At 33.3% G+C, this 13,756-nt stretch overlaps 1 protein-coding gene across 3 annotated transcripts in view; it reads left to right on the top strand.

The window, feature by feature from the left end:
* Dync2li1 (dynein cytoplasmic 2 light intermediate chain 1) overlaps nucleotides 1–12,138 on the top strand; it is a 29,297-nt gene extending 17,159 nt beyond the window's left edge. For 2 of the 3 annotated variants that reach the window (XM_040271045.2, XM_040271043.2), the window contains 8 exons: nucleotides 171–239; nucleotides 826–903; nucleotides 3,384–3,460; nucleotides 4,022–4,092; nucleotides 6,802–6,899; nucleotides 7,326–7,418; nucleotides 9,040–9,155; nucleotides 11,847–12,138. In XM_040271045.2, the coding sequence (XP_040126979.1) occupies nucleotides 171–239; nucleotides 826–903; nucleotides 3,384–3,460; nucleotides 4,022–4,092; nucleotides 6,802–6,899; nucleotides 7,326–7,418; nucleotides 9,040–9,150 (597 nt within the window). In that variant the 3' untranslated portion in view covers nucleotides 9,151–9,155; nucleotides 11,847–12,138. The remainder of the gene's footprint in view (nucleotides 1–170; nucleotides 240–825; nucleotides 904–3,383; nucleotides 3,461–4,021; nucleotides 4,093–6,801; nucleotides 6,900–7,325; nucleotides 7,419–9,039; nucleotides 9,156–11,846) is intronic. The other variant, XM_040271044.2, reaches the window with a different exon arrangement.
* Nucleotides 12,139–13,756: the final 1,618 nt, after the last annotated feature.

The following is a 13,756-nucleotide window of genomic DNA, read 5'->3' as shown; positions in this document are numbered from 1 at the left end:
TAAGAAATACAGCTTAGTAAGTGAAGATAATATTGGAACAGATTCTATAGCAAGCAAAATGAACATCTATGAAGAAACAGAAAATGGTATTCTTTTGGAAGTCAATAGAAATTTCTGAGCACATAGCAAGTAATATTTATAATGAATTAATCAAATGCATTTATTAACAGGATCGTGAATTAATTGACCCATTTCCAATACCTCTGGTCATAATTGGAAGTAAATATGATATTTTTCAGGTAATCTCTCCCAATTCCAACTGTTTGTTGTACACTCAGAGCTGTGCTTGCTTAATGGGGGAGAGGGAAAAATAATGATGAAATTAAAAAAAAATAGCTCTGGGAGGGGTAGTTTAAGGAGTCATACATCTTAAAGATTTTGGAGAAGAAAATGTAGTTAGAACAGAGAAAATAAATATAGTGGCTAGAATGGGGACATGAAAGATTTTAAAAAATGAGTCTTCAACCCACTGAGGGATAGGACTACTTTCCAACTTTTAAATTAAAGGAAGTAGAAAATTAGTTTCTTCTTATCTGTGCTTGTCAGAGAATCCTTAGGGTATTCTACACTATAAAATGTGTGCTTATATCTGAATTCTATTGAGCTAACTGTTTAAACAAAGAAAATATCTGATAACTTAGCTCTAGAAAGCTGCAGCTGATAGAAACAAATATCAAGGTGAGGAATCCTACCCCTCAGGGTGGATTTAAAAAAAAAAAAAAGAAAGAAAGAATCTACCTCTGATTTAATAATTTACTCTTCCTGTTACAGATATTTAGTTCTCTCAACTTATTTTTTTTCCTTTTTAATAAATGATTTTTATAGGATTTTGACTCTGAGAAGAGAAAAGTAATATGCAAGACACTTCGATTTGTTGCACATTATTATGGAGCATCATTAATGGTTTGTATATTTCCTACCCTTTGGGCTTGAATGGTGTGTACCCAATTTGGAAAAATTAGCACCTTGATGCACAGCTATGAACAATAAACACGTTGCCTAAGATACTTCGTCCCCTCCCTTCCTGTTTCTATTGCCATAGACCTCTACATACAGAGTGTTGGGTTGTGTGTGAACACACTCTGCTGTATGGCCTCCCCTCTGTATGAAGCAAAAGTTCTAAATTGCTTATAGCCACAAATCTCAATAAGTTTTAAGAGATAAATTGGCTGTGTGTTTATTCATTTTTAGTCTCCATTAAGAATTAGAGTCTCTATGCCCTTTAAAAAAAAAATTAGCAGTGTTATTTTTTGAGTTAAAAAAAAGGTGCTGTTTGTTGTAGAAGTTAAAAACATGAACTCTGACATCATCTAATGTTACCTGGGTTCAAATCTCAGGGTGACCATTTACTAGTCATGTGCTTTTAGGTAAGTCACTTAATTTCACTTAAGCCTCACTTTCCTCTGGGGTAAAATGGATAAAAATATACCTTTTTCATAGAATTCTTGTATTAACAGAGGGAATACACATGCAATATCTAGCACAGGCCTGGAACAAAGTATTACTCAATAAGTATTGGTTGTTGTAATTACTGTTATCATTATCTTCCATGGCACAATCAAATTTTGCTGGAAATCTTTTAAAGAAAAGGTCTAGTTGAGGATGTGGCTTGATGGCAGAGCACTTGCCTAACACATCTCTCTTCCCTTCAAATCAAAGTTTTCAGAGCAACTTAGACTGTTATGACTGAGAATATATATTTTATTATATTTTTTATATATATGTACAATAGACTTTAAATTTTAATTTTTCAGAACATTCCAAATATGTTTTATTAGATGTTTTCTTAAAATCACCTAATGTTTGAACAGTATTTATTTGAATTGTATTTGCTTATTTATTAAGTTGAACAGTATTTGCTTATATCTTAATTGACAGATTAATTTGGAAATGTTTATTACTATTTAGAAAAAAAATCAGTATAGACAGTTTACTCAAAATATGATAGAACTTTCTAATTCTTCCATTATCTAAAAATGAAATGAATTGCTTTGGGAAATAATGAGGCTGTTTTAGATAAGGTGATTGATTTAGCAGCTGAAGGAGTTGAGTTAAACTTTTAATGTTCTCCAAATCCTAATCTCTATGAAACATATTTGTGGTTGAGTTTATTCCTCTCCCATAGAATAAATAATGTAATTAGTATTGTATTGATTATAACATAATAAAAATAAATATATTCCAATTAAAGTTAATGATTCAATTAAAGTTTTCTCTTTATATATATATATATTAATATTTTTAGTTGTAGATGGACACAATACATTTATTTTATTTATTTTTATGTGGTGGTGAGGATTGAACCCAGTGCCTCACATGTACTAGGCAAGCACTCCACCACTGAGCTGCAACCCCAGCCCCAATAGTTTTAAACACTTATTAGAAGCATTAAAATTATTCCAGAGCTTTTTTTTAAATAAATATATCAAATCTTATACATTTGTAATACTTTCCTTGGGAGCCTTATACTTATTCCAGAATGAAGGTTATCTTATAGAATTACTAGTAAAAACTAGAAAATTCATGTCTTTGTTTCATAATTATATTTCATTGCAGTTTAAGGTTGTTTCCCCTTTAAGGTTGTTTTCTACTTCTCTGCATCTTAGTCATTCTGGTTTGGCCAGAATGACATTCTGAATGACTTGGTATCTTTTAAAATGAAAAGATTTGTAAGGTAAACATATGTCCTGATTTTCACTCATGTGAGAGTTTAATTATTAATAGTATCTATCCCCTTTAATCCTCCAAAAATATTTTGGTGTAGTTATCCTGGTTATATACCAGGTTATATACTTACTTGTTCATTTGGGCAATGCTCTCTCTTATCAGTGACTAGATATAAAACTTGACAGCAATGAGAATATTTAGTAGTTTATTTTTCAGGCTCCAAAGGCAATTCAGAAGAGAAGTTTAAAAATCATTTTAGTGAGCTTCAGTGTCATTGGACCGGTCTGCAGCTCCCAAGGTGACTGTTTTGAAGGTGGCAATATGCCCTTCTATGTGAAAGTTATTTTTTATATATACCTCTTGTTTTCAAACCAACACAAATGCATGTTGGTAATTTTTCTTCTAGACCATAATAAGAGTATGTGCACACACACAGATGTACATTTTAAAAAGTCTTTGACAATAATAGTGATTCATTTGAGTAGCTAAAATGATTAGTGAATTAACACAAGTCCTTTCCACACCATGTACTCATGAAGTTTGAAGAATGAGTTAAAGTGATCAAAATTTCTTTATTCAAATTTTGTTTTGCCCAGTCATATATGTTTGTTGGGCCAATAATTATTTCTGTACTTCTTCAAAGGTTTATTTATTTTATCTGTTTTTGTGATTGAAAGGCAGAGCCTATAATTTATTCTTCTGGATTTTTTTTTAAGTTTACCAGTAAATCAGAAGCTCTGTTACTAAAAATACGTGGAGTTATCAACCAGTTGGCATTTGGCATTGATAAAAGGTACTGTTAAGGTGTTTCTTATATTTCTTATTTTATTTGGTATTATTGCCATATCATTATTATTCTCTCTTTTTTTCCTTGACTGGCAAAGTTCCCTGAATAACAGCTCTTAAAGGGACAATTTCATATCATTTCCTGCTTCTTACATTGCTTAACTGTTTCTCAAATTGTACAACTAAATATTTGTTTGAAACTAGAATAAGTTGATACTATTACACTTTTTGTTCTTTTTCCCCCTAATTTAGTAGCTCTCCCTTTGTTATTACTCTTACATTAACTTGAAATAGAATTGAAACTTTTAGTGTGTTTCTTTCTTAGCTTTGCCATTTCTCTTGGTTTTGATTTAGGTGGTAATGGGTCTGTCATTTCTTTCCCTTTAAAAGTTTTATTCATGCTATACTTTAATTTTTGAAATTTATTAATTTGATACTTACTTGTTCATTTGGGCAATGCTGTCTCTCATCAGTGACTAGATATAAAACTTGACTCTGATGTTTACAGTAGAGTATAGCAGTATATTTGATTGCTAAACTAAATTAGAATCTTTTCTTCTCTCTGTAGTAAATCAATATGTGTGGATCAGAATAAACCACTGTTTATCACAGCAGGATTGGATTCTTTATGTCAAATAGGTTGGTGAACTTATTAAGATTATTCAATCTTTTTTTAATTACTTATTGATTTTATCCTATACCATGTGTACTTCATCTCTAATGTACCGCCATGTCTGGTTTCATTATCATTATGGTTATTTTGTATGTGTTTATTCTGTAAATACAATGTTGATGCACCATGTAGCACATTGACATATTTGTGGTAGAAGGAATGTCACCATATAAGAGGCTGATTTCTAATCTTTATTCCATTCAAAAAAAGAAAAGAAAAGAAAAAGAAACAAAGAAACACACACACACACACACACACACACACACACACACATTTTTTTTCCCTAAGTGAAATCCTGATCTTTTACATTTTAGCTTCTTGAGTTTAGAAAAAACCATAAGTATAGGATGGTCAGGAAATTCAAAGCTACATGTTCTAAGTAATGAGCAAATAAGAGATTGAAGGGATTGTACCAATTAGTTGTGTCTTAATTTTTCATCATAAAAATAGGTTGCCTTATCTAAAAGCCATATTTCCTAAACTCAGAGATTCCATAGTCTTTTACAAAAAAAAGGAACTTGAAGAGTTTATATATCAAGCCTCTTATCTTTAAACAAAAGCTGTTTTCTCCGAAAATCTTTGAGCCTTGCAATTCTTTATACTTTGGAGGTGGCAGGGTTTGATTTTAACATACTAATGGACACTAGTTCTCTCTTGTAATTCCCGTCTTCCATGACCTGTACAAGTGAAGATGACTTGACTTCAAATGTAGAATTCTTTGTAATGAGATTATAGACTGAATTGGAATGAAAGGAATAAAGGTGGTTTTGCCCTACAAGCAGCCATGGAGACTGATTTTTATAATTATAATTAATGCCAATTTTAGTAGTACTGAGGATCACTGTGTGTATTGACAGTAGATAATGCTGCTATCTAGACAGCTGATGAAATATTTTTGCCCATGTAAACATTGGAGATCTGAAAAGGGTTGATAATTATTGAAGTTTTTAACCAAGGAGCTTAGACCTCATCAGACTAAAAACTCTTACTCAATGAAAGGCCATGGAAGAGATGGAAAGACATGCTACAATCTTGGAGAAAATATTTTTGAACCACTTATCTGCCAAAGGACTACTATTTTGACTATTTTTGATAAAAAGAACTCAGTTTTTAAAAATCCAAGTAGAAATCCAGGCATGGTGGCACACAGGAGGATCACAAGTTTGAGACCAGCCTCAGCAACTGTCTCAAAATTTAAAAAATTAGAAAGGGATAGGGATGGGGCTCAGTGGTAAAGCACTTCTGGGTTCAATCCCCAGTACCAAAAAAGAACAAAAGAGGAGGTGAGGGGCAAAAGACATGAGCAGACATTTCACTGAAGAGGACATAAAAAGGTGTTTAATATCACTAGTTGGGAAAATGCAAATTGAAACCACTTACTAAAACTGCTAAAATTAAAAATAGTGATACTACCAAATACTGGTGAGAATACCAAAAACTGATCGCTCACACAAAGCAGGTAGAAATATAAAATAGTAGCCCCTCTGAAAACTTCAAAAATTAAGCAAATATATACCATAAGGTTCAGAAATTGCACTAGTGGACATTTTTCCCAGAGTTATGTTCATGAAAAAAATGTATGTGTTCCTAGCAGCTCTATCTGTAAAACTAACCCCAAACTAGAATTAACCCAGAAGTTCTTCAGTAAGTGACTGGCTAAACACACTTGTATCATAGAATAGTACTCCACTATTAAAAAAAAAAAAAAAGAACAAACTGTTGATACATACAACCTGGATGAATCTCCAGGGAATCATACTAAATTAGAAAAAGCCTATCAGGGAGGCTTATATACAATGTTACAATTCTACAAACTTTTTGAAATGAAAAAGTTTTAGTGGTTAGATTGGTAGTTGTCCTAGGGTAGAAAAAAGACTGTAGGTGGAGAAGTCAGGGGAGGGCTTGGGAAAGAGTTGAGCATGCCTATAAAATTATGACACAGGGTTCCTTGAGGTAGTAGAAATATTCAGTGTCTGAACTGTGGACCTGATGATAAAATAGTGTAGAACTTAATAAACACACACATACACACAGAGAGAGAAGAGTACAAGTAAAATCTGGAAAAGCTGAATAAGATCAATATATCCTACCAAAGTGGTAAGGAGGTCTTGGAAGATCAACAGTTTTGGTAAACATAATGATGAAGACATAGAATTTTAAAAACTCAGGTTATAAATAGAAAATTGCTAGGACATAGCAGCAAATTTTATAATTTTTCAAATTAAATTATACAAGCAATATATAAATGCATTCTCCTCATAATAAAGCTAAAATAGTATATATAATTCATAAGGATCAAGTTTGTTATATATTTCCAGGGTTTCTATGCATTCACATATATGTGGATATGACATGGAAAAAACTGTTTTACAAGAAAGAAAGAAAGAGAGATGGGGAAGAAAGGAAGGAGGAAGAAAGGAAGGAAGGAAGGAAAGAAAGAAAGAGAAGAAGGATTTGATGTATTTGGGTATAGGTATAGGGAGTATAGAAAATGAAAACTGCAGCTTACTCATCACTTCTCGCCTCCTCTTCTTATAGTAGAATCTTCCAGTGGCTTGTTGGACTGGGTAGGAGTAAATTTTATTGATGACTATATTATGGAGTTGGGAAATGAGTGATCTAAAATTTATATTTTTATGAGATGCAGTCATTTGGAGTAAAGTTTTCAATTTCAGGGTCTCCTCCTGTTTCTGATAATGACATTGGAAAGCTTCATGCCCACTCACCAATGGAATTGTGGGAAAAGGTGTATGAAAAGCTCTTTCCACCAAAGGTATTTATTTATAATTTTTTTAAAGCAAGAATTTTTAGCACTATTAAACAGTTACAGGAAATATTACTATTTCCTATAACTTACTATGGTAACTTTGTTTTTATCTCTCATGCTCAAAAATTGAGTGAACATTTATTTTAAAAAATCTATTGTAAATAAGGCTCTGTGGAGGTTGAAATATGAGTCAGACATGGGATCTTCTCTGTTTTCAAACAGAGATCTTTAGCTGTTAGAGCAGAGAACAACAGCATCTGAAAGGGGAAAGAGACAAGACAACCTGGAGGACTTTCAAATGGGCCTCAAATGATGATGAAAACTTGACTTAGAATGGCTTCAATGTCAGGATGAGGGTTGGAGCTTGGTTTGTTAGATGGTAGCCATTAAGGAGTCATGGGTGTGAAACGATTTGGAGAATTGTAATTTCAGAGTATCTACACACTAAAAGATATCAAGGACCCAGCACGAGATCCTCAGTATGCTGAAAGTGAAGTTGATGAGATGAGAATCCAGAAGGATCAGGTATTTATTATCTAAAGATTTACTTAATTTCCTTTCATTTTATTACAGAATCTGGAATGCCTTGGGAATTCCTTATTTTTTTTTTTCAGTGTAATTTACCTGTCATCTTTTTTTACTTTCAATATTATTTAAATATTACATCTGCACTGTAGGAAAAAAATCCTGATATGCATAAAGAAGTAGTTTAAAAATCACCTGTCATTCCACCACCCAGAGATGACTTAATGTTCATGTATCTTTTTTCAGTTTTCTGTTTTTTTTAATGTTAAAGATGGGTAGTGATTCTTACCTGGTTGCTGAGAAACTTTCATAATATTCTTTATCATGTGATTATCTGAAAGGTTTTGTTTTTCATTAGGACATTCAGACATACCTATACTTTGCTAGTACTAGAAAAATTATCTTGTCCAGTTAAGGACTTTAGTCTGAAAGCACATAAACATTCCTGACAGAACATAGTATCTATGCTTAAATTTAGAGGCTGCCATTCCATATATGCCTACATAGTCCATTTTTAAAAAAATTTTTTTTTACTTGGTGATGGACCTTTATTTTATTCATTTATTTATATGTGGTGTTGAGAATTGAACCTAGTGCCTCACACATGCTAGACACGCGCTCTACCACTGAGCCCCAGCCCCAGCCCTTCATAGTCCCATTTTTTTAAATTTTATTTTTGCCTTTATACATGTACTTTGGGGGTATTTTTGCATTACAATTCTTATTACACATATATACCACAATTTTTCATGTCTCTGTTTATATATATATAAAGTATGTTGACACCAATTTGAGTCTTCATACATGTACTTTGGATAATGATGTCCATCACATTCACCGCCCTTGCTAATCCCCTGCCCCTTCCCTTTTCCTCCCACCCCTCTGCCCTATCTAGAATTCATCTAATCCTCCCATGCTCCCCATCCCTACCCCACTAAGAGTCAGCCTCCTTATATCAGAGAAAACATTCAGCATTTGTTTTTGGGGGATTGGTTAACTTCACTGAGCATCATCTCCTCCAACGCCATCCATTTACATAGTCCCATTGTAATATACAAGTCTGATGTAAGAAAACAAGAGTTGGTAAGTTACCAAGACTAAATAATACATTTAGACTTTTCTCAGATCTCCCCTTAGTTTGATAAAATCAGACACTGCAGAGTCAGCAAGCACTGTAAATTGAAAGCCCTGACAGCCTGTGTGACTCAGGCAGTGACACTGTTGCAAAGGTAACTTGAAGGCAGCTGTCTGCTGGAGCTGTGACCTGGGTATTTTTCATAGCACTCTATTTTCACCATAAGAAGTCATAGAAAAGTAAGCAAAAACTTAATTTAAAAGTAGTCTGGAAGACTTTTGAAAATGATGTCATGACTATTTAGAAGGTTTTGTAGCTATAGCAAGATGAGAAGCATTTGGAGAAACCGCAAAATGACCTCACATAACCCTTGTTATGTACCCTGTTATAACCCTTGTTATTACCCTTATATATGTACCCTGGCTGTAGAGATCTGTTGGAAGTCAACCCTGGATTAATATTTAGGAGTCAATGATTAACTTCCATTATTGATGAGTATCTCTTTATATTGCATAGTGACCACATTTATTTTGTTAACCTGCGTAGGTATTATTCAAGGACGAGGTTACTTCTGAGCATTGTGTGTTCACGTTGAAAGCTATCTTCCCTAAGGGAACTGAGAGGCAACCGGCGGTGCGGGTATCATTCTTCACCTGACTCTGGTACCTCACTGCTATTAGATCAATAATTGCTATAATCTACTTAAAAAATATACATTAGCTAGATTTTTTAAGCTAACCTGAAAAGTAATAATAATTTTTTGCCTCTTAGCTAATTTCATTCTTGTTTTGGCAGATGAATTGATTTCATCTTGCACATAGGATTTACATTCCTTAATAAATTTATGCATTTGTTTTAAAAATACTATAGTGATTACTATTTAATGCTTTCATTATTTAATTGATATCTAAGATTTGACATTCTGATGTCCAGAATTTTAAATTTTAATACTATTTCATGTGCTTTCAAAGGACTTACAGGACCATAAGTTGTTTCCAATTGTGTGCTGATATACACAGCTGACTTAAGACAATTCTCTAAAGATTAATTTTGGAAGATTCCTATCGATTTCCCTCTAAACATTTAAATATACACTTTCATTTTTATGTAGGAAGTATGGAGTCACTGCTAGTTTTATTGATACAGCCTATAGAAGAAATTGTCCACATTTGGTGAAAGTCTAGCCAATTGTCTATTGCTCTTTCTTCATATTTCCTTTGGTCTTTTAACATGATTATTGCTACATAAAATTTTTCAGTGAAAGTAGTATTATACTCTTTAGATTTTATTTGATTTGACATTCAGAGCAATGATATTCATTTAAAAGGAAAAAAATGATTTACCTACTTTTAAATTTTAAATACCCATCGTGTTCCAGAATTACATAAAAGTGTATCCCGGCTTTGAAGATACCTGTAAATCAGTCTAGTCTGTGTGTTTTGTGCCTGCGTACCTTTAATCCAAACAGTTGCTTCTGATTCTTTTTCTTCTTGGGATGAGGATGGCGCCGTATTTCATTAAAATATAATGAAATGACCCATGAGTGAGGACTGGCCCTAGCCTGCAGGAGACCAGATATTATCCTCCTCTTGATACTCCCCCATACCTATGCCCTATTTTTAATGGTCTAAATAATTATCAGAAATATAATCAAAATTATTTTCATGGCCTCTAAGTTTTTGCAGTGAAATTAGACTGTACCATTTCTAGGATGAAGAGGCACACTCATGACTTCCATTCAGTTTCTCCAACACTCAAGCCTCCAAAAAAGCCCCAAGTCCTGTTGAATCATTAGGCAAAAAAGATGTATCCATATTCTACCCCCAAATAATCTGCCAGTGGAGAGGAAATGTCCCGAGGTGGTGTTCCTTAATATCTCATTATTGTAAGTCTCTAAAATAAAGTATTTCTTTTATGATTGCTGTCCAGAATCTGTCTTGCCCTTGTCCCTACAGATGCATGGAGATCCCCCTGACCTGTGAAACCAGTCCTCACAGGTCAGATTGTAGGAAAACCCCTTTTATTTTTTCTGCAGACCAAGGGTCTCTCTTGATTCTGTCTCTGAGGTCTGTCTTTTGCCACATTTCACATGGGCACAAGAAAACACTTCAGTATTTTTTAGTTTTTAAAATCCCTCTAGTTTCAAAGCATTCGTGATTTTAGGGGATATGAATATGGAAAGCATTTGCTGAACCTTTCTATCCCTTTTCTATATTTTTGTTTAAATTAAAAAAGAGTGTGGGGGGGCAGGCACAGTGGTGCAGTCTGTAATCCCAGCAACTCAGGAGGCTGAGGCAGGAGGATTGCAAATTTGAGACCAGCCTCAGCAGCTAAGTGAGGCCTTCAGCAACTTAGTGAGACCCTATCTCAAAATAAAAAATAAAAAGTGCTAAGGATGAAGCTTAGTTTATGGTATATCACCTCTGGTTCAATTCTCAATACAAAAACAAACAAACTAAATACATACATACATACATACATACAAGATAGCACATGGAAGTATCCTGCCTTCTCCCTAGCTATTTGCTGTTATCAGGTGACATATGTCCACCATTGTTTTTGCTGGCTGCTTAGGAAGCCATGTGTGAATGAACACTTGAGGTATTTAATCCTTCTTTATTGGGAGATATCTAAATTGTTTCTAGTGGTGTGCTGAGATATATAAGCAATGAGACACACGCTCCCAGCATCTTGACAGGCTGAGGTAGGAGGATTGTGAGTTCAAAGCCAGCCTCAGAAGCATAGCAAGGCTCTAAGAAACTTAGTGAGACCCTGCCCCTAAATAAAATATAAAAAGGGCTGGGGATATGGCTCAGTGGTTGAGTGCTCCTGGGTTCAACCCCCAGTACCAAAAAAATTTAAATTTAAATTAAAAAAAAATAATCAATGAGCATTCTTCCATTTATATCCTTGTATACCTCTCTATAATTCTGTATGGTAAATTTCTAAAAGTAGAATCACTGGTTCAAAGATTATATACATCTTAAATATTAATATTTTGCTAACTTCAACTTCAGCTTTGAACAGCAAATTAAAATGATATCAATATTTAAAATATGACAGATGCTACATTTTATTAGTTAAAAGACAATTTGTATTATATATGAAATATATAATTTTGTATGAAACTTTAATAAATTCATTTCTGTTTAGATTAGACAGAAGCTCTGAAGACTATTTCTAGAAAATTAATCTTTAGTACAATCACTTATAAAATAATTATCAACAAGCTTTGAGAATGATAATGCTAGAAAGAACACATTGTTATATCTAAAAATGCTAAGGCAGCTTTAATATGTCTACTTGAATTTATAAAATTGATTTTTCTTAAAAATAATACATTTTTGTTTTAGGAACTGGAACAATACAAGAGAAGCTCTTCAAAGTCTTGGAAACAAATTGATCTTGATTCTTGACTTAATTCAACTATTGTGTATTTATTTCTTCTTTCCCAAATCCAAGTAAGATTATTAAATATTGTGTCAATATGTGACAAAAGTTAAGATGTGTAATTTGTTAGAAGAAAAGCTGAATTTCTTGTTCTCTTGCAACTCTCTGGATATTCTAAAATATTTTCAAAGGGGAAAAAATTGTGTGACTACATATAATATATTTTTGAAAAATAAAAGAATCTTTTATTATCTACCTCTAATGTGTAAGTAGTATAGACCTAAGTAAGCATGTATACATATCTGCTTATGTTTTTAGGAAAGCAAAAGTATTTGGTCTTAAAAATAAGTTCAAGTGCCCATGTTGGATACGTGGTATATTCAGCTGTAGCTGGTTTTACCCTCAAGAGTGAAGAACTATTTAAAATGGACACTCCTGGGTCCTCACATCAAGAGATCCTGAATCAATTGTCTGGAATGGAACATTTTAAATCAGCATTCCTCTGTGAGACTGACTCATTTATTTAAATATCACTTTTTGCAGAACAGGCAAATCTAGGGGCGATAACCTATCAATAAGTAAACCAAAACTTCATTTGTTGGGGATAACCAGGATCATGTCCAAGGTAGTATAACCTTTAAGAAGCCTTCTCAGTTCTGTGAATTTGTGTGCTTGCTAGTCAACTTTAATTTTAAGAATATTTGCTATCATTAATCAGGAAGTTATTCTTATTGTTCTATTTCCACATACAAAACACATTGACTCTAATGTGCCCTGCATCCACCTTCAAAAGAGCACATTTACCAGCTCCAAGAACACTCAGATTGACCAGTGGCATCTGAGTAGATATCTGATTACTGCCAACCAATAGGACTTCACAAACTATTTGCAGCACACATAGTTCTGACACTCTTAAGAACAGGATTTTTAGCATGTTTCTAAAGAATCTCAGTTTTTTGGTTTTTGTTTTAGTTAATACATAACAGTAGAATATATTTTGACATATATTATACATATATGGAGTACAACTTCCCATTCTTCTGGTTGTACATGATGCAGAATTACATTGGTCATGTAATCATATATGAACATAGGAAAGTAATGTCCTATTCAAGGAATCTCAGTCTTTTTAAAATAGTTTTTTAGTTGTCAATGGACTTTACTTTGTTTATTAATATGCGGTGCTGAGAATCGGAACCCAGCGCCTCACACGCTTGAGGCAAGCACTCTACCACTGAGCCACAATCCCAGCCCAAAGAATCTCAGTCTTAAGAACAGTTAGATTCCCTGCCTGTTTGCAGTTGAGAAAGAGCTCCCTTTAAATTCACAGTAAACAATATGATCTCAGAAATATCACTGACTTGGTGGGAAGAAAAATCCTATTCCCCAATAGTAATAGGAATTTTTATTATATAATTTGATTTTCTTACATATTACTGTCCATTTTTTACTTTAGACACAAACTGTCATATGTTGAAAGCCATTGTGTTTTCCTACGATGCTATCACTAACATTTAATAGCTTGAAGTCACGTGTGATGTCAATTTTCCTAATGTTTCTGAGCAGAATGAAATTCATCTGCATATGAATAGCAGAAAATGTTTCCACTTACCTTGTACACCCATATCTTTAGTAAGTTGAAATCAGTGATTTCAAAAGAGATTCCTGTGGGACTCTCTTTGAACTACTTTAATAGATTATCATCTCCAGAATTGTCTATAACTGATGTGACATATATAATCTGTAAGGCATTATGTAACTATTATACCATAATCATTGGTGTCAAAGACCTTTTATAAAAATTGACAATACTATTCTGGTAATTTACCGGTGTCTCCAGATCCTTAAATACCATTCTAAGCAGGAGAATTTT

This window comes from Ictidomys tridecemlineatus, chromosome 12 (assembly GCF_052094955.1).
Source record: "Ictidomys tridecemlineatus isolate mIctTri1 chromosome 12, mIctTri1.hap1, whole genome shotgun sequence".
Classification (NCBI taxonomy): domain Eukaryota; kingdom Metazoa; phylum Chordata; class Mammalia; order Rodentia; family Sciuridae; genus Ictidomys; species Ictidomys tridecemlineatus.
Note: the sequence above shows the minus strand (reverse complement) of the source record. Positions and strands in the feature narration are given on the sequence as shown.